The sequence below is a fragment of the Siphateles boraxobius genome, unplaced genomic scaffold (genome assembly GCF_051911475.1).
Source record: "Siphateles boraxobius isolate OS27281-9 unplaced genomic scaffold, OSU_SipBor_1 7, whole genome shotgun sequence".
Taxonomy (NCBI): domain Eukaryota; kingdom Metazoa; phylum Chordata; class Actinopteri; order Cypriniformes; family Leuciscidae; genus Siphateles; species Siphateles boraxobius.
Genome location: NW_027509197.1, coordinates 28,388,239 through 28,410,000, shown reverse-complemented (window position 1 = coordinate 28,410,000; position 21,762 = coordinate 28,388,239). Strand labels below are relative to the sequence as shown.

The following is a 21,762-nucleotide window of genomic DNA, read 5'->3' as shown; positions in this document are numbered from 1 at the left end:
CTTGGATTGCAGGGTTGTATGCACATCTTCCCCGGAGTAATGCAGACCATTTTGAAACTAAAGCCGTCTGGTCCTAAATCGGATTGTAGACACCAGAGGAATTATGATGTTAAAAAAAGCATCCATAATTAAATGTTACTATTTGCATAATAGAAAAAAAGCCTACATGAAGTATTACTTTGAGGCTGGCATTATGAACTCCAGAGTTTGCAATGGACTGGAAACGAGCATCCTTTGAGCTGACCGCAGCCGTAAGATCTTTTATGATTTTCTGCACATCTTCTACAGACTTTGAAACCTGCCGATGTCTGAGATCCACCTGACAATAACACATTATTTAACCATTAATACATAAGAACAAAATTAGTATCTTGTAAACAAGCCAAAACAGTGTCCTTAAAGCTATCTGACTAAATAAAATAAAATGTAAAAATATTTAAGCTACCCAAAGTTATTTTTTAAGCTATCTAACTGCAAATAAAATAAAATATTAAAATGAGATAAAAATCATAAATCAACAAAAGTTAAGTATTCCGTTTTAGAACTTAGTGCTTAATAAAACTCATGACAGCATAAATAGGTCACCTGATTTTGCAAAAAGTTGTCCAGATCTTCATCTGTGAAGCTGGTCATTTTGCAGTCTATCCTTAGAATCGGTGTTCTCTTTCGAATGCTATTTTTAAGTCTTCTGAGCTTGGTCTTTGTGGTCCTTTTAGCAGTTCTTTTGTGTCCTAGTGTACGTGTGACACAGATTGCACGAGGGAAAAGCACTTCAGCAGAGACCCATTGATCTCACAATATTGATTTCTGAGATGCTAAAAAGCCCCATGTTCCTCTGGGCAAATGAGTTCACCAATTGCTTACTCACATGGCAGATCATGCACACACATAGAGAATTTTGAATGTAAACATTTGTTTTGTTTTAATCTAGCCTTCATTAGATGTTGGTATAAACAAACATGCAACTACACAACGCTTCCTAAAACTTGTGCTTTTATGTCAGTCTGAATATATCAAATATAAGCTAATTTCAGCAATATCATCAAATAGATATTATATAAATATATTTTTTTAAAAGAGGAATCTAAGACCACTTGAATCCTTTTTTTAATTTTTTTTAATTTTTTTATTAAGCCTGCAAATTAATTTTTAGGATTTAAAAAAAAAGACAATGGGGTCAAAAAATCTGAGGCCACTTTTTTATCCATGTTTTTTTTTTTTTTACGCCTGGAAATAAACAAAGTTTAGGACTTGTAAAAAAATTAAAAACAAAGAGGGGTTCTGGCATAAAATGAATAAGAAAAATTCATGAGTTAATGCAGCTTGAGCACTGGACAAACCAAATAGTGATACAATGATAATAATTTTTAATGAAATGGACTTTTGGACCCCTCAGTATGTCCATGAATATGTGCATGAATTGGCTGGCTTCTTACACAGTCTAATTTAGTAGAGGTCATGTGATCGCAATATGGAAAAACATTGTTCCAATCACTTGCACTCCACCCATTAACACACATTAACCTTCTGCTGTCAGTGGTGGAGAGAAAGTGAACAATGTCATCAGTGTCTGGCCAATTAATAAGGCAGTGTAATACCAATTCATTAACATCATAAATAGCCCTAACACTTATTTATGCAATTAGATGGCACAAATGATGAACCCTGCTGGACTCTCAAAAGAGTGTGTCTCTTAAAAGCATTGTAAGCCTAGATCACATAACTATTGGCATCAGTGGTCAGTATACGAATACGATCAACTTAGCTCACAATCCTTTTGGGAAACACACCCCTGGCCCTGGATTGTTTCCTCACATTTTCTCCAGACTAAATCACTGTGCAAAGAGGACAGCGGTAGGCTAGATATATTTATAATAAATATATTTTTTTTTAAAAGAGAAAGAATTATGCCTCTTATGAATGCCTCTAAAATTCGGCTATTGATTTTTGTCGCCATCTAAAGGACAAATTAGATAACGCGCTTTACCCTGAAAACAGTGACTACATTTCCCAGCAAGCTGTTCGACATTAATATATAACAAACTCCAGTGCATTTTTTTTTTTCTCAAAACGGTGTCATTCATATAACCTAAATACATGGTGACCTAACTCACGCTGCAGTGGAGAAATCCGAGCTAGGTATGTCCTTGTTATAGGCTACTGTTTTTAGGCTGAATGACCCAATGTGTTCATGTTTGATGTAACGTTAGTTTTGAGCATTAGCTTTCATGCTTCAACAAACCTGTTCAATAACACTGGAGTATTTTCTGGACAAATAATCAAATATGTTTATCGTAATCATCTAGAAACACTAGCGCACGAGTTATTGACAACACTTTGTAAAATCTGAAGTAGCAATAAGCTCTTATGCTAACAAGTAATAACATGTAATGTAAATAATGGGTCCTAATTTCATTTATGGTTTTCTGCCCAAATAAAAGCTCGATGGTTTAATTTTTGAAGATATCAGGAGATATATCATATCAGTGCTGTCATTTTTATTATTTAAATTTTTACACTAATATTTTTATATTTGTCTTAAATCTTAGATTTTTCCAGTGAAATATATTACAATATTCATATTTATTTTGTATAACTTTGCATAACTTAGTGTTTGGTTTGATAGTTTCTTTCTGAAGCAATGTTTTAATAAATGTTACTCAAATGTTAATTATTTTTAGCTTTATCTTGTAATTTCAGTATATTCCGGTGCTTTTTGTATAAAGGCACAATGAACTGCTGGGTATTGTTACGGTTACACAGCGGGGACCTTCGCATTTCTCTCCTGCCTCTGTACTGTTCCCTCAGCCTGCGAGCCCTCAGCTCTAGAGCTATCGTCCACAGCTTGAGAGAGAGCTACCGTCTGCTGCAGCTACCTGAAGATGGAGCCAGCGGCCCAGCAGAGGTCAAGGAGGCTTACCTACGCATGGCCAAACTCTACCATCCAGATTCCGGTGCTCCCACGGCAGATGCGGCTCTTTTTTCCCAGATAGAGGAGGCCTATCGGGCTGTGCTTACTCACCTCGGCCGGCAGAAGTCTGTCTCACAGTACAACCAATCGCTGGAGGAAGAAGAGGAAGATAAAGTTAAAGGTAATGCCCCTCAACACAGACATTACCTCAGTTTTGAAGGAGTTGGTTCTGGCACTCCCAGTCAAAGAGAACGACAGTACCGGCAGATTCGCGTTGACCGTGCCACCGACCAGGTTCTAGAGTACAGGCGAAAGGAGATGGAGAAGGCAGCCACGGAAGAAGGAGCCATGGTGACCCGGGATGCACGCTTGCGCAGCAAGAAGATCAAAATCACTCAGGCGATAGAGAGGCTGGTTGAGGACCTCATCCAGGAGTCTATGGCCCGTGGAGACTTCCAGAACCTCAGTGGCACCGGCAAACCGCTCAACAAGTTTGATCACAACCCGTATATGGACCCCATGACGCACAACCTCAACAGAATCCTCATCGACAACGGTTACCAGCCTGAATGGATTGTGGTACAGAAGGAGATCAGGGAAACCATCGCTAAAATGAGGGAAAAGTTGCAGAAGGTCAGGGCCAGGCTAGGGGAACCCATGAGACACCCTGAAACCCTCCAGTGGAAGGAGCACTGCACTGTGTTTGCTGATGAACTGGGGAAACTCAACAAGAAAGTGGACAATTTCAACCTGATTGTCCCTCTCATGAGCAGGCAGATGGTGCATTACAGCCTGAAGAGAGAGCTGGAGAAAATACTGAAAACTGATCAGCTGCTTAGGCAAGAGAAGGAAAGAGAAAAAGAAATGAAGCAAGATGAGCAGATGGAGACCGCAAGAACATCACAGCACACCAGACAAGGACTCATCACATGGATGCAGAATCTACTTAAATGAGGCTACATTCAAAAATGCAGAGTTGTAATACACCTATTGGCCTATTATTAATGTGATTCAAATTTATTTGACCCTTCCTTGTTCAACTTCTTATTAAAACTGTAATAAAGTATGAAACAATTATAGTCTTGCTTATTAAAAACTATCAGAAGATTAAAGGCAATAAATTATACCTTGTTGTATAAATACTTATTTATACATACTAAATACTTGTTATATATATATATATATATATATATATATATATAAATAAACTATACAGTAATGGATTTCTATTTGAATATGTTTCAATATGTAATTTATTGTAACGGCAAAGCTGAATTTTGGTTGGTCATTTTTTTTTCTTCAAGATTCTTTGATGAATTATAGCCAAAAAATAGAATAACATTTATTTGAAGTAGACTACAGATATATCTCATTGCCATGCCAATCATTCATGATCAAGTCAGATTATGTAACATATTGTTGGAAAATACCAGACATCTCAAACATTCAATGACCTTACAGATTCCAATTCCACGTTCATTTTGTGACTACAAATGCCTACAGGAATAACACACTGATCCAACAAAATCCCTCAACTGTTGGAGGCATGGTGTTTGTTGGGATATTGTGCACTATCCTTAAGACTGCAGTTGAGATGAACCTTTACCATTTATAAAACAAAACTGAATGTTGAATTCAATTAAATGAACAACAGAGACATATAAATATATATATTTTTTTAATTTAATGAAACAGAAAATCAAATTTATACTCCGTATAGAGATTAAAGAAGTCAACGACAGTAATCTAGGCCCACTCCTGTTGTCTTCCACTGTACCCTGGAAGGTGTCCCAGAGCAGACGGGTTGCTGATGACCACAGGTGATGTTATACTATCCCAGTCTTTAGCTATATACTGATGATACGGATCCTGTGAGTTCTCCACCTTCTTTGAGCGGATATAGCTGAACATGATGCCAAAGGTAAAGAAACTGAAGAGTCCCACCATCAGACAGATGTAGATCATGCCGTGACCTTGATCATGTACCAGAGTTCCACTCAGATGCGAAGGTGGGTGATGTGGAGGCACGTATGTAGCTGTTCCCATTGCCCATGTCTCATTAAAGTAGTGCTGCAACCAGGATACCAACAGAGAATGCACAAATGTGTAGTTCTGCTCTAGCATTCTTCCCACTGTTGACACAGACAGCCAACTCAATAAATATACAGATAGGATCCATCATAGTATTTTCGATAACTTATTTAATTTATCTGATGGAATACTTATAGCCAAATATATTAAACCAGTCAAATGTTTGAACACACTTGACTGAATTTGTTTCTCATCATCTTACTATTTTAATCTAAGTGCTAAAGCCTAAATGTTGGAAAATAATTTTACTTATGTATACACACTAGTTTGAGATTTGTAAGAGTAAGATAAAAACTTGACACTTATACTTTTATTCAGCAAAGATGCATTAAAGTGACCAAAAGGTTACATTAAAGACATTTATAATGCAACTAAAGATTTAAATTTTAAATAAATGCTGCTTCTTTGCATTTTCTTGTGCTCAAAGAATTGTGGAAAAAAAGTATTACGGTTTCCACAATAATGTTAAGCAGCATAATGGTTCAATATTGATAAGAAGTTCTTGAGCACCAAATCAGCATCGAATGCTTTCTGAAGGATCATGTGCACTGAAGACTGGAGTACAGCCTGCTGAATAAATTACATTTAGCTATATATTAAAATAGAATTAATACTCAAGCATTGGTGAACGGTATGCAAAAAAAAAAAAAAATATATATATAAATTTTTTTTTCTCCAGTAAGAAAATAATATATAAAATGATTATAAAAAAACATACCTTATAGTCCTTGGTGGAAATATGAACTTTTGGTTTACTGCAAGAGAAGCCAACAATTGTGTTGTGAATCTTTCCTGGTAGTCCTCTTGTGTCGTACCTTAAAAAATAGACTAAGGAAGACAGGATACTATTTGAGATCATGGTTCCACCCCATTATGAACATGGAGAGACCTACTCAGTGATCCAACCCTCTTAAGATGTCAACAGCTTTAATGAATCTAACAAGCCAAGGTCATCAGCTTCTTCAGGGAGGAGAATCTGAGTCTGAAAAAAGACTAGCTGACTAATGAAATTCTTCACAGTTCAGCCCCATTCCCAATTAACAGTTATGTAGGACAGAGTGATGTTTTTTTCAATGTATCTTTTTGCCTTTAACAAGCTAGTTAACAGATATGTTGGTGGAGATGGGCATGAGTCACATGGAGACTGTAGATATTTCTATCACCTCTGCCAGCTTGACCTTGATGCTAAATAACTCCACACGCAAGTTGAACAATGGCGTACATTGAAGCAGGCAGGAAGGCATTCGAGACTTTTACAGATTCTATTTCAAGGCAAAAAAAAAGGAGACATATCCTTGAAAAGTCCTCAACTTGCGTCATGATTGCGATACCAGCATAGGCCTACTGGATGTACGCTGAGTCATCTTTTGAAAATGATTAAATGCATAAAACTCAAGAGGCATGTGGGCTGAAAGTCAGAACACTCACAATATTGCAGACTAAAATACAGTTTTGCTTACTAAAAAGGGAAAAGGCCAGAACAACTTTGTTAAGAAAAACAACTTATTTTAATGACATGTTATGGCTGTTATTTATGACAGGACAAACACCCAAGCCATTTCCAAGTCAGTGACATTTTCAAAACAAAGTAAAATACAAAAAACAAAACAACATATACCATTATATACAGACATCACAAACAGTAAAAAGCATCAGAAATATATTATTAAGCTCCATGTAATAAAATCAGTTGATGTTCATCCTGGTAAAGAGTGTAACAGTCCTCAATCAAAACGGATTACAGTGTTATGGTCCTACAAATGACTCAAGTGCATGAAATTGAGGACCATATTCATTTCAGTACATCCTAAAACGCACCTTAAAGACTACTTTGGGAATTAAAAAAAAGAGAGAAAAAAAAAAGAGTCAGTTTTGTTAAATATGTTAAAACAATGCACTCTCATATACCCCAACTCACCTTCCCCCAGAAAAAAGCTGTGGACATCAAGACAAATAAAAATAGTCATACGAGAGCACTAAATTGTGACTAATTTAGGAACATGCTGAGGCACAAGGTGGAATGAGACTTACAATTGCCATATGAATGGGAAAAATAACCCCCCCACATTTTATGACAAAAAATTTACTTCATAGTCAGCATTTACTCTAGTTCAAGTTCCAATAATCTTGCACTTGAGTGTTAATTAAATAAGAGCTTGAAAATATCAAGCTAAACTAAAAGGAAATACAAAGTAATCATAACACACCCAATGACTGGGATTCAACATGCTTCCCAAGATACAAAAACACTACACAATATGAGACTGATGTTCTCCATGGCCACAGTTACCAATGAAAGCACTCTTGAAAACCCCCAGCCTGCAGAAAAATGAGTCACTCTACCATCGAACGAACGCATGCAGTGAACCGCATTGTCCTATGAGACAGTGGACATATACACTATGTCTCTCTCCACAGGGCTGAGGTTCTGTCTTAAGGCGTCCTCTAGTGGTCTGAGAACCCTACAGATCCCCCAGAGGGTCTTGTGATAGCAAAGCAAAGATTATGGCACAATGAGAAGTTCCCTAGGATCACTGCGTGACAGTATATTCTGGACGACGGGTCTGGATGATTTTTGGACGTGGACGTCTGCCACCATCCATATCCTCCTCATTTCCTGAGCTTTCTTGATCGTTTTCGCAAACATGAACAACCACGCTGGGAGTGGTGGGAGTTCCTGGCTGGAGTTCATACTTTTCACCTGGCGTACAGAGAGAATTTATTCTTAGAAGTTCAAAGCAGGCCAAATTAAATTAATAATTTAATCGCTGACCTATTTCAGAAGTATGGACCATTCAGAAAAAAGATTAATTGAGAAATGGGGGACGTTACATGTGTTGTACCTGGCCCTAGTCTGGAGATGGCACACAGAAGGTCATAGTTGACGACAGGTGTGGCGTCCTTTGCCTGCTCCCAACCCACAGGAGGTGACGGAGGAGGGGACAGGAGGAACTGCTTATCTGGTTTAGGAGGCTCCAAGTGTGGACTGCCAATGTGCACAGACTAGGAAAAATATGTATATATTTTTTTTGTGATAATAAGTATACAAAAAGCAGGCAAATAACCAGGTGTGGTGCAATAAACAGTAATAATGAAGGAATAATGTACAGTCAGTTGGTCATTATTGCAAAATAAATCCTGATACAAAGTGGAAAGCCATTAAAGTAAAAAAAAAGTATATATATATATATATATATATATATAAAATAGAAAAATAAAACAAAATAACAAATATTTATTAAATAACATACTATATAATAACAATGTCATTGTTGTTATTACGCACACTTGTATAATATTAATATATACAAATAATAATACAAATATTTTACACACACAGATATTTTTATAGGCTACTTTTAGGTGACATACCTGGGCAAAATAGAGTCGCACCTCTGTGCCTTTGAAGTCACTTTTGTGGAGTTTTGCTCTTGCCTCCGCAGCAGCCAGAGCATTGGTAAAGTTTATCCTCACCCGACGGAAACTCTTGAAGAACTGGAAGGTGACGTTTCGGTCAAAGGCACAGAACAGATCCTCAAAACTAGCCTGTGGATGAGAGGAAAACATCTCAAATTAATACAGTTGACTATGAATATTCGTGGAAACAGCAGTAAGAAATGAACATTTTGCTGTTGAAGCAAGAAGAGTACATACATAAACATTCCCTGTAGAGCAATCTGATGTTAAGTGTTTGAAAGTGTACAATTTAGGCTCAGACTGGCAACCTTTATAAAAAAAAAAAAAAAAAAAAACAACTTAATCCTAAACCACTAGATTACCAACCACCCTGTGGCGAGACTGCGCTCGTACGACTTTATGGTGCTGAATCCATTTATCATGTTTTTGGGGATACTGCCAGATTGTTATTCAGTAAACGCTTCTATATTAAACCTTACTGACGCACATAGTACTAATCTAATACACATCCTAAAAATGACCACGTCTGTCAGTGCTCGACAAGATATTGGTTTCCAAGGTAACAGAGCCTTACTGCACACTGCGAACATGCAGACGGACTATCCTGATGGACCATTTCAAGCTATGCAGAGATTTAGTAGAGTATGATCCCCATATCCTGGGTTATTCCTATTGGGTATAGGTGTATTGTAGTATGCATGTGTGCGTAAGAGCTTATGTAAGATTTAAAAAACCCAAACTGTCCATACAAACGCTCATTAAATGTTCCAACATCATCTTATTCCATGATCTAACCACCCCTACCACAACCAAAGAAACTGGATCATTAGCTAAATACATAAATGATACACAAGTAGGTCATTTGGTCAACCCCAAACCACACACAAATCAAATAGTCATCATCAATAAAAGACAAAAGGTTGTAAAACGTTAAGGGTATTCAAACAGCTTTCGGATCTCTTTCTATTATTGTCATTCATTCTGATTAATGGCTGAAACAACTATATTACAGCAGTTTAATGTAATTATTCTAGTAACTTATTTATTTAAAATGTAGCTATTTCAATATTGTAAGGCACCATGTCAATGAAGCCTTACCCTCTCTTCGGGTCTGTTAAACATATCCAGATCCTCTAAAGAAGCTATTAGGCAGAAAGGGTTGCACTTCGTGGTTTTCAGGTGCATGACTGAAGCCTGTTGACGGATTCTCCGGAGGACTTGAGAGGTTAGAGAACGTAAAGGGCAGGAGGGGTTGAGACGTGTCCGTTTTGCCTTCCCCAGCGTGAGGACACGAATGACGCCTGCTTCAGGAAACAAATGCTTTAAAAATCAACCTCTTCGCTCCTGCTTTTCCTGTCCTTCTCAGGCGGTCTCAGTCCCGCAGAGAGCCTTAAGCATTTTCAGAAAGGAAATGGGTCAAAATGAGAAGGCTATACAAATATAAGACCAGCGTCTTTGTAGGCTACTGTGGTCACGTGACGCTGCGTTGTTGAGAGAATCTTCTGGAATCGCCTCTGCTCCTGCACGACCGATCAAACGTCTGGAATGCTTGGTAAGACTGCAGCTCACTCCGTCTCGATTTATAGAGCCTCACAACTGCCCAACAACAGGCTCCGCCCACTGCAGACTCCGCCTCACTTTTCCATTCTGTAGCCTACTGAAACGAATGGCTCTGCTGTGCTGACTAATCATACACACAGACACACACACACACACACACACACCCTGAGAGTGCAAGTCCTGGAAACTATGTGACACTGCTTTCCATGCAGTTCAGATTCAGTTCGGCCAATCTCTGCTCAATTTAGTCACACTATTTCAGGACACGCGATGTGGTAAAACAATGATCTGTATCGCTCATCTCACTGTAGCCTATATCTCTTTTACGCTTCCCCTCCCATCTTGATGGAAAATCTAAATCAGCTGAGCTGGGCAGAAGGGCAGCTGTGTTATCAAGCGCTGCCCGCAGCATATTTTCCATGGGTGTTAATTCCTCTCGTTTTCTCCTGTCTGACTGTCTGCTTGTCCCAGGCAGTGGATTTTGTCCCGTTATTACTGAGAGCAGCTTTTCTTTTGCTATCTGTTTAAGTGGCATTCAGCTGTCACATTGTCAGGCTTATTTTTAACACTGATCTGCATGACGTTATTCTCTCCGAGTCTTGCAAGTAGCCTATTAGAAACACTATCCATATTCTCCCTCTCGATTGTGTAAACATCGAGACTAGCTATTACTAAATACTAAAACTGACGACGGTACAGCTGATGCACAGAGATTAACGGTAATCTATGAAGGTAAACACATTTGGCCTTTTAATTAAAATTGGGAATATATTAATTAGGATTGATAACACTTAAAATGTAGTTCTAAAAATAAAAAAACTACAACCTGTGCACAGCATTGCGAGAAAAGACTGCTAAATACAAATACAAATGACACAATGTAATCTTACAAAATATTTATATTTCCAATAAATGTTGTTCTTTTGAATTTTCATTTCATCAAATAATCCTGAAAAAAAGTGGTCACGGTCCTCACAAAACTATTAAGAAGCACTATTTTTATACGATAGGCCTATATAATTAAAATTGTTTCTTGCACAACAAATCGGCATATTAGAATGATTTCTGTAATATCATGTAACACTGAGAACTGGAGTAACAATGCTGAAAATTCAGCTATGCCATACAGGAATGATCTACATTTTAAAATAGGCATTAAACAGAAAACAGTTTTTTTTTAAATTGTAACAATATTTCACAATATTGCCATTTTACTTTTTTTTTAAATCAAATAAACACAGCCTTCTATAAGAGTAAGAGACTACTTTCTAAAACATTTTTTATATTTATTAATATTGGCATTTTATTATAGAGGAGAGTAGAGATATAGAGGAGAGTAGAGATATAGAGGAAAGTAGGGAAAAACTGCACTGGAAAAAGTTGTGGGATGCTGGAGACGGATTTCGAATTGATTTAAAAATCTAAAACTGGACATAACATAACTAACTGACTATTCTTTAGTCCATGCACATAATCACAAGCACATTTCTTTTATATATATTAACTGACTAATTATATCTCTCAAATTATATAAAACCTTGAAGTGAACATTCTTCCCATTCTTTCCACACAAACTTTCCACCTCTCAATCTGGTAAAGAGATAAGAGAGATCTATAGCCATAGGCATCTGTAAGTCATGTGTGCAGATGTTTTAGTAAAAAGCTGGGATTCCAGTAGAACAAAGCCTCTTATTAGAGAATGGAAAAGCAAAAAAATAAAAACATTAAACCAAATAACAAAGAGGAGGAAACACAGGGTGGAAAATGGTGAACAGAGCAGCATTGTGTTGCTGTATTTTGAGTACGTTTTTATACGGGTGGAAAGCATCCGACAGGTGTTATTATGAAAAACATTATACATTAAAAACATTTCTTTCCAGTCAAAGCGTAAAACAAGAATAAATCCTCATTTTCAAATAGCTAACTAGATCCAAAATAGTAGCTAAGTCCATCAAAGTTATGACAAATATTATTATCTATCTTTACTGTAATGACAAATAGGTTCTTATTTACTGTTTAAGTTACAGCAAATAAAAGTATTATCAAACGTAAAACTTGCAGCAAGAAAAATATCATCTACTGCAAATTAAGTTTTTAAAAGTATTTTATAATAATAATTAATATTATTTTACAACTGAATTTGCCTTAATTTGATGTTACTTTATTATTAATAGTAATAATAATCATCAAAGTAAAAGCAAATAAAATTATCTAGTCAATGTAAAGAAAAGAAAATTCTTACATTTACCATTTATGTATTGGTAAATATAGAACTTAAAAATAATTTTATGTGGATAAAATGATTACATATTAAGTAAGTAACGGGTCATTATTTAGTCAAATGGCAAATTAAATTCTTATCTCTCCCCAAAGGAAATTAATATTATTTTCTGTCGTTGTAATGAATTTATCATCTGCAATCAATGTAATGGAAAATAAAAGTATCTGCTATCTATTTCTTGGCAAATTAACTCATCATCTAGAAATGTGTGTAAAGGTGGAAAGTGGGCCATGGCACAAGGTGAGAGCACATTATTAGCCTACCTAATAATAATAGTCGAAACTGACCTGGGGCCAGTTGCATAAACCTCTAAGACTAGTCTTACAAGTTAGACATCAAGATTGTTTCGTTTAGACTGTTCATAGCTTTTTAAAATCAGTTACATAAAAACGTATTGGCCTAATTTAATACCAAAAAGTAAGACTGACTGCCCCTGACAAACTGCTAGTGGGTCATACTAGAACTTAAGACACAGTCTTAACGTAATGGCTATGTTTATGCATCCGGCCCCTGAGGTTAAGGTCAGGACGTGGCTCCATTTCAAGCTTTCAGAAACTATGAGTATGACTTACAGGCTGATGTCACTCATTTGTCCACTTAAATGGCACATTTCTTGTTTAGAAGCAACAATTCAGGAAGTGGGTCCCAACTTCCAAAAAAGTTTATAAATTAGTCAGTGTTTTGTTTATAAGACCCTAGCTGTGGTTTTGATATCAGGTTAGCTCAGGGAATGTGAATTTAGCTGACACATTTAAAAAGAACAGCTTATATTTTCCACTGAGACACCCAGCTGAGTTTATGACAGCTCGAGGACCCATGTCGCACAGAGCAAGTGTCAAAACTCCTTCCAGACTTTCCACAGAAAGCAGCAACCAAAGTGGATTTTTCACCATGAGAAACTCAGCTGACTGTGAATAACCACACAAAAAAGCCACACATTTTGACACATTTATTGCCTGAAGTGCAGAGAAAATATACAGTGAAACTAGACAGTGTAACATATCCCAGAAAAGTGTTTCTTAACTAGTTACACTTAAGCAGCAAAGGTCAATAAAGCCAGTGAAATTAGGCTTTTGATTTATTTCATTTTACAGCGGCCTAAACTACATAACACGTTCTAATGTTAACAATAGACAATAATTTCTTTGTTTGCAACACATATTAATAAAAACAGAAGATGATGACACATAATGTCCTAGATCCTCATGTATATTGTGAATATACCCTACCAGGTTGTACATTTGGAAACTTGAACAGAATTTCTATTATAAGCGAATGGTGAATGTGGCAGGAGAAAGATCTTTGGCTGTTGAGAGCAATTAAGAATAACAAAAACGTGACATGAAATACCATCCATACACTTTCCCATCCTTCTCTAAGGTAACACAAGGTAAGGCAAGTTAATGCGTTCACTTTTGTCAACTGTCATTCTGAGTGTTATCAGAGTTCTGGTCCGGACGTATTTAACTCAGTGAAGAAAGTACTCAGATGTTTTTTGGGGGTTATATATAGGCGTTATATTTCTTTTCGAGTTTTTGTAAATCTTGATTTCTCACAACGTGTGCTTTTTCTGGGCGAGATGGAGTGAACTGCTAATAGAGTCTCACGAATGTGTAAATCACGAGCACAGACCAAAGGCTAAGATCAGAATTATCATTAAATAATACATTCAATTTCATATCGTTTACCAGAGCACTTGGAATATACTACGACATGTGTCGCATGGGATCATACTTTTTTTAAAAGCTTGATGCTGGTCGCTATTCACCCGCAAGTGCGAGCGGGACATTTTTTTTTTTATCTCCTTTTGTCGCCCATAAAAGAAAGAAGGGCATACAGCATTAGAACAACTCCAGGGTGAGTAATTTATAACTTAATTTTCATTTTTGGGTGAACTATCCCTTTAAGACTTTAGACCTCCCACGCTGTTAAATGTTCATTAGCTTGAGTTGAAAGCAGATGGAAAACAGCATGCTACAGGTGGATCACAAAACTGCATATATTGCACTAGTTTGTTTACAACTGTTCCACTGTAAACAGGCAAGTTCAAAGAACCGAGGGTGGAAGATGGTACTACAATGATAGGTTCTGAAATTAGGTTTGTTTGCTGGGGCGGAGATGATCAATCATCTGCATTATGGAGGTAAAAAAAAAGAAATAAGCCAAGTCAAAATACAAGCTAGGAACTGCTGAGAATGCAAAAAGAAACTGTGTATTCCAGTCAAAAAAAGTGTGCATGAAAACATGCAGCCAAATAAAGTTTGTGTGGCTTTAGGGTAACCACATTTAAATTGACCGTTCTACAAAAAATTAAAATTCTGTCATTATTTACTTCTATTAAATTCCCCATGAAATCAAAATTGAAGTTTTTTTGGTATTCTTTTTGTATGAATATGTCAGCCTTAAGGTTATTTATAAACTAGTGTGCTCCAAAACAATGACAAAATTCCCATTTAGAAGATATAAGCGTCTCTCACTTCAGCCAATATGGACATCACTGCACTTCAGCTTCTGATCAGATTTTCTGTCCAATCAAATGCTCTCTACAATCTAAAGCGCCCCGCCCCCTACATTAAATAGATAAATAGATGCATAGACACAGACGGTTAAGCTGCGAAAATCGGTCACTTGCTCAAACATTTAGAATTTTCTACATGGTGAATGGCACATAGTGCACTAAAGGGGATAGGGAACGATTCAGACAGTGTAAATATGCTTTCTGCTGAGGCGATTTAAGTCTAGTGTCATGCGAACCGCTGCAGCACGCACAGTCTGGTACGGTCCAGAGACACAATCATAAGTGGATCATGCGCAAGTTGCCGCATACATAAAACGTATCGGACCCATTTGAATTCTACACCGAATATCTATATTTTAAAGCGATATGGAAGAGATTAGGAGGAGAAACGGTAAGAGATTAGGATTAAACTGCAGCTTTACTGAGCTCAACGGCTCTGGCCGAGCTCTGAACTAAACGCTATTATTGACTATTTTAAAAAAGGGGAAGAGCTGTTCAATATGTCCCGCCTTGTCTTTCTGTTTCAGTGGAAATTACATCAACACATTGAATAATGCTGCGCATTTCAATTAACGTCATTGGACCTTTAATGCCGTTCCAACCTGTGTATGACTTTTTCTGCTGAACACAAAAGCAGATATTTTGAAGATTCTTCATAACCAAACAGTTTTGGTGACCCATAACTTCCACTGTATGGACCCTAGACATTTCTCAAAATATCTTTTATGTTCCACAGAAGGAACAAAGTCATGCAGTTTTGGAATGACATAAGGGTGAGTAAATGACTACAAAACTTTCTTTTTGGGTGAACTTTAAAAGTGATGTATCAAAATTATTATTATTTTTTTACTGAGGTAATTCGGTAACTGAACTCAGTATACTGTTCAGGGTGCCGTATTCTACATTGAACGAGTCATAGTTAAGTTATTCTGCAATGAGCTGCCGAACAAATTTTACATATTGCTAATTGCTCCTCATGCATCCTTTTCAGTCATGGAAAAGTGCGTCCACACTGCGTTCATGAATACATATTATTACATTATTCACATTGTGAGCATGAAATATGTGCTTAAACAGTCAAAACATGTGAATGAAATGGAAATGTCAGTTCAATGATATCAGCCCTTTAAAATTATTTCAGCAGAACATTTTTGTTTGCCAAAATTGTGGTGCATCACTCCCTTTAAGTGTGTACAATAGGACCAACACTAGCAGCATAATTATATAGAATATTTTTTCGACCTAAAGGACGATGTTAGACAAACTGCAGTAGTAACTTTACCCATTAAAGCAGAATTCAATTTATTATCCAATAACAAGTGTATATCAGCTATTTTACAACAGTTTCAAACAAGGCTACTCCGCAAGAATGTAGGCTAAACAAATGTTAAAAAAAACTAAATGTTTCTGCAATCGAAAAACTCATACTGATTGATCACTAAATGAATTTTTGGGAGGCTGTGTCCCTCTCAGTTTCTGCGTTTACATGGACCCTAATAATCCATCTGTAATCGGACAAGTAGCACAGTCAAAATAAGAAAGTCACATGATGTAACCACATCAATCGGAATTAATTGGCCAAATTCAATTTAAAATTCATTCGGATTGTGAGGGGTGGTTTAAAACCTTTTTTAATTCATTCGATAGTTCATGTAAACATTTGATCGGATTGAAAACCAAAACTGGAAAGTTATGCGCATGTGCAATGACGTAGAACTATAGGGTAATAATGACGTATGATGGACTGAACAAGCTGGGACTGAATGGACTGAAGAAAAGGGATAATCCTCAGCTTGCTGTGCATTAAACCATTTTAAGTCCAGAACGTGGAGGCAAGGAACCACACAAAGCGGAGTGTGGGTGCCTCCACTAGCCGTGGATAATCCCGCTTATACCATGGTCATTAGCCAGCATTGTCTCTCGCTCTCTCCCTCTCTGCCGTACGCACGCTGGACGGTTTGGAGCTTGCGAGCTCTAGATTCCGAGAGATTTGAACTAATTTGCGGGCATCAGGAGCCGCTATCAATATGCGGGAGACTCCTGGAACTTCCGGGAGATTTGGGATATCTGTGAACGCATACCTCTCTGTCCAATCATCTTTGAAAACTCTATTTTTTTCGTCAACTTTTCTTTTCCTGGACAATGACATCCTCCACACCCATTCAAACGCTTACTGTCGTGAAGTGTCGCGTCGCGGGCGCGCCCGATTACGTCTAAAGTCACACGCTCACTGGATGTCATGGCAACTAAATCACGGAGGAAAACTTTAAATATCTCGCCTTCTTTTTAATTTTGGACCATCTCAAAAAAGTACATAAAAAAATAAACAAATTATTTTAACATGCGTTTATCAAAATAGGAAATCCAGATTTTTAATCCCTTACACACAATTAGTGCTCTTGAAATACGAAATGGAGGCGGGTCCGGATTGAATTCCTTCCCGGTCCGGACTTTGAGAAGTACTGGTATAAAGTTTTATAAATTTCGTGTCAAACTAAAATCCTCCCTACACCCATCATCTGTAAAGAGGTGCAAGACAACACTGTCTTATCAGCAGGGCCATCCCAAGCATGGCGCAGGGACCAGCGGAAAGTAGCGGAAGCAGGGCCCCCCGTCGGTCTGTTCGCGATCTCATTCGGGGGGGGCAGGAGTCCTTCCTTCAGACTCTCATCTGCAGACGCCTTGTTTTGGGCACGGGAATGGGTTTTTTTACTGCCTTGATATAAGCAGCATGGTGCAAAGCTTCATGTGCTTGTTGTCTCCTAATTAGGACCTGAAATAAATATATTAAGACTGCTTTTTAAAAGAAGAAAAGGAGGATGGCTAGTATGCGCCAGTTGGAAACTCGGTATATTCCTGCAGTGTGTCAAAAGATCAAATTCAATTTGAAACTTGTGACAGACATAGACGTACACATCAACCCGATCACTTTATTTAGCGTTCATGTAAACACTTCGTACAGATTCATCAATCGGGATGATTTCAATATGACTGAAAGAAACAAAAGGTGTCCATGTAAACATAGCTAATGAGAATTAGCATAGTGGATATGACCTGCTCCTTCAATCATATTTTAGGACCAGAACCATCAGCATTGTAATACATGTTGCTTCCTGTTTCCGCATTGCAAAACACAATGGAACAGATTTTCCATTTTATCCATTCTCAACAGCAGACTATTTTCTATCTCTATTATGCTCTCATCCCATTTCCATTCAACTCAAGGTTTCCACCCTATTTGGAAAATTGCACACACCAGAAACCTGTTGCCTGGACTCAAATATAACCACCTACTTGTGCTATAGACAACTTCTCTTTGGATATCATTGCTTGCATTATTGTGTATTACGCCCCAAAGTCTTATTAACAAATGGTAATTTATCAACAGGCATGACAAACTGACTACATACTGTGTAGTGCGTCACTGGACTATATAAAAAAGGGTAGTTGAAACAGGTAATTTCTCTAGTACATTATAATAACAATGTCTACAACTTGACTTAAGGCTGTCTGATGACTAGGATTTGTGTAACAGCTCAACAAAAGTGACGTCAAGTGGAAAATTTCTTCAGCCATAACAAACACACCTATTCACCACTCCAATGTCATAATAATCTTGTAGGGGAAAAAAAGCAAACAAATGAGTCCATTATGGGTTGTTATTTATTGTTTTTGTTTATTCGCTCAGCTTGACTTGTAAATTACTCCAATATTTCAGACCTAAACTCAAGGGACGCAGAGGAATATAATAAATCATCATAAGCTGCCATTAAACACATTATGGTGGAAGTATACAAGACACCTTTAGAACACAGAGTGTACCAAGATAAATGGTTGAAATGTTTCATTTTGATAAACCATATGTAACCAATCCACACAAATTCTGGATTGACACAAAAACTTTTACAATGAGATTGTTATTTCCCCAAGTTCCTATTTTCCTTCTCACAATGAGGAACAAAGAGGCTGTTATCCAGGGAAGTTAAAGTCACACCACTGATGTCCAAATCTCCATAAATATTCCAAAAACTCCATTAATCAAAAGGTTAACTAGCCGTTGTAACATTTATACCAACAAAAAAGCCAGTATTTTCCAAGTTACTGGCATTCAAAAGAATATTACAATCTTACCAGTTACACTCACAACAACTTATACAACCATATTTCGACTGCTTAATCATCAAATGATGCTTGCATCATATCATTAGGCGAAAGATTATATCTACTTATGGCTCATTAAATAAGATTACGGTGAAGATTAGTTCACAATCACCAGAGCTCAATTCAATAGAGCATGACACATTCACACAGCATAATGTGCAGCCAACAACTCTACAACTTCATGATGTCCTTAACTTTTGCATTTGATAACACAAATGTCAAACCAAGAAAATATCTGATGCTTGAACTACAGACATTTTTTAAGAGTTTTTTTTTAGTCAAAATAAAAATAGACAAAAAAATGTTTGTATGTAAAATATTTTGTTTGAAAATTGTGCAGGTGCTATCTTTCTTGAAAAGGACACTTGGTTTGATATTTTCATGTTCAATGCAATGACATTTTAGAAGTCCAATATATGAACATAGTCCATGCATCTTTGGTCTATTTATTTCGGTTATATATGCATGCCAGGTCTACATAAGATTCATGAGAGGGATGATGGAGTATCAATATTACTTACTCTTAAAGGACTTTCAATGGCAAAAACATCCACAGGAACTTTCCAGGCCACCAGTGAATCAGTCAGTTCGGTAAAATGCACGTCCACGGTGGCCTCACTGTCCTCATTATTTGACGGCTGCATAATGTAAATATGTAACGGATAGGAAACTGTCTATGTCGTTAAATAGTTTTGATTCCAACTGAATTCTTGTGTAAATCATATGGCTTGCGAGGCAAGCTAAGCTATCTGTCTACTGTATGACAAAGTCATCACCCTAAACGACTCACGCATGGTTTGGTAACCGATTTTTTAATCGGCATTGACGTGTTCAGTTTATCCTTTTTTTTTAAAATATAAACTATGTGTTTGTTTTTTTAAACTGGAAGTTATAACCAACCTCGATTTAACCATAATTTGCGGAAAACAGCCAGCTTCGTCGACATACCTACTCGACAACTTCCCGTTTCCTTTTTCATATTCAATAATTCCAGCAGGGGGCGGTATAAGACATCCCCGAAAATGACAGTTAAGAAATGTGTTTCATGTGGTTTACGCACTGAGCGGTACAATTTTTTTTACTAAATTATTGTTTGCCCATTTAATGTATTTTTGCAGATTGCAAAATATCAAAATAAACGTCTTGCAAACATTTGCCAATAAAGTCAGTCACTACATTTATTGTGCATAAAAAGAGATTATTAGAATACAAGTAGCCTGCTGTCCTTGAATTTGTTCATCTCTGGCAGAGCCGTAGGCTATATCACTGCTATACTCTTTGACATCATAAAGAGAACAAACTGTTAAATGACGTGTCATGTTGATATCATTATCTGATATTATTAAATTGAATCCAAATTACATTTTCCGGCCAAAATACAAAATATATGAAAGCACTGGCAATAGGCCTATATATAATGCCCTGTTTTATATAAAGAGTGCTTTTGATGCAATATGCCACATGGACGTTTTACATTTTCTACTTCATTCACATTTTGTGTACCGAAGCATATACATTTTGTTTGTTTTTTACACAACAACATGTTCGAACTAACATGTTTGCAAACTTTACACGTGCATTTAAATTATTCTATGGTTTCACAGACTAAAATGCATGTTTGTTTTAACTGAAAGCAACTTGCACTGACATATTTTAAAATGTCAGTGCCATTGTTTGTCTCAAGACGCAAACCAATGTTTTTTTTCTAAGTCAAATTTATAAAAGCTACTTAAATGTCCTAATTGAACTAATCCTGGCTTAATCTAAGCCCTGTTTGTGAAACCATGGGCCTATACCATGAAGCCGGTTTAGGTGGCTAGCCAGCTATGTTTCAGTTTAGTTTGCGACAACCCTGGGTTTTAGGGACCATGAAAGTGGTTTGGCTTTAAGCAGTGTTCATCGCCATAGTAACTTGCTCCACTGCTAACCTGGTCTTAGGATTGATTTTAAAGTATTATTACTGGTATATAAATCATTCAATGGCCTAGGACCTCAATACATTGCAGATATGCTCACTGAATATAAACCCAACAGATCACTCAGATCACATCAGCCAGAAATACCAAGGGTTCACTCTAAGCATGGCGAGTCTGCTTTTAGCTACTATGCCAGCCCCAGCTGGAACCAGCTTCCAGAAGAGATCAGATGTGCTCCTACAGTAGTCACATTCAAATCCCAACTCAAAACACATCTGTTTAGCTGTGCATTTACTGAATGAGCACTGTGCCACTGTTCGTCCGACTGTTTGCACAGTATTTTATTTTATGTTTTAATTATTCTGATTTCATTTGATTATTTCTGTATTTTATCTTTTATTCTAAACTGTTTTAATTATTCTGATTTCTTTTGATTATTTTAATTTCTTCTACGTAAAGCACTTTGAATTACCATTGTGTATGAAATGTGCTGTATAAATAAACTTGCCTTGCCTTGGTCCGGGGGAGGTTATGTTCCAGGTAAGAAGTTGCAAACCGAACTTGGACCAATCAGCTGTGAGCAAAGTGACACATGCCTGATGCGATAAAGTCACTCCCCCTGTTTCTACTCCAAATTAAAGGTCACTACATAGCAAATGATTTTTAAAGACAAAATCGTCTGGTTTTTAGTGATGCTTATTTAGAATTATAAATTTGTATGATTTAGATATTATGTATATTATACCCTTAATCAATCACAGATACAATTTTAGTTTATCAATTATTATTACGCAGTTTAAATGAATAAATATATAAAGGTAATATAAATACGCTTTAGCATCAATATATGAAGCTATAAAATAACTACATGTGAGCTTAAATGTTCAATTCTCTCTAGACCTTTATC

General features: G+C 36.8%; 3 protein-coding genes across 6 annotated transcripts in view; 1 reads left to right on the top strand and 2 right to left on the bottom strand.

Moving 5' to 3' along the window:
• Positions 1–735, bottom strand: part of mab21l3 (mab-21-like 3) — a 5,616-nt gene extending 4,881 nt beyond the window's left edge. For 2 of the 3 annotated variants that reach the window (XM_077215192.1, XM_077215194.1), the window contains exons 1-3: positions 586–735; positions 167–319; positions 2–73 (exon numbers count right to left, since the gene is read on the bottom strand). In XM_077215192.1, coding sequence (XP_077071307.1) covers positions 2–73; positions 167–319; positions 586–633 — 273 coding nt within the window. In that variant the 5' untranslated portion in view covers positions 634–735. The remainder of the gene's footprint in view (position 1; positions 74–166; positions 320–585) is intronic. The other variant, XM_077215193.1, reaches the window with a different exon arrangement.
• A 1,276-nt stretch (positions 736–2,011) lies between these two features.
• dnajc28 (DnaJ (Hsp40) homolog, subfamily C, member 28) lies at positions 2,012–3,986 on the top strand. Its single transcript, XM_077215297.1, has 2 exons — positions 2,012–2,139; positions 2,701–3,986. The coding sequence occupies exon 2, from the start codon at positions 2,732–2,734 to the stop codon at positions 3,863–3,865; it is 1,134 nt and encodes a 377-aa protein (XP_077071412.1). The 5' UTR covers positions 2,012–2,139; positions 2,701–2,731; the 3' UTR covers positions 3,866–3,986.
• Positions 3,987–6,487: 2,501 nt separating this feature from the next.
• On the bottom strand, positions 6,488–19,946 carry rcan1a (regulator of calcineurin 1a). 2 transcript variants are annotated; one of them, XM_077217038.1, is made up of 4 exons: positions 19,461–19,946; positions 8,375–8,548; positions 7,846–8,005; positions 6,488–7,703 (listed from the first exon to the last, which is right to left on the bottom strand). In XM_077217038.1, exons 1-4 carry the CDS (start codon positions 19,581–19,583, stop codon positions 7,534–7,536), a joined length of 627 nt encoding a protein of 208 aa, XP_077073153.1. In that variant the 5' UTR covers positions 19,584–19,946; the 3' UTR covers positions 6,488–7,533. The 2 variants fall into 2 exon arrangements, with proteins under 2 accessions (XP_077073153.1, XP_077073154.1); XM_077217039.1 differs by lacking the exon at positions 19,461–19,946 and adding an exon at positions 9,518–10,549.
• Between the last annotated feature and the right edge of the window lie 1,816 nt (positions 19,947–21,762).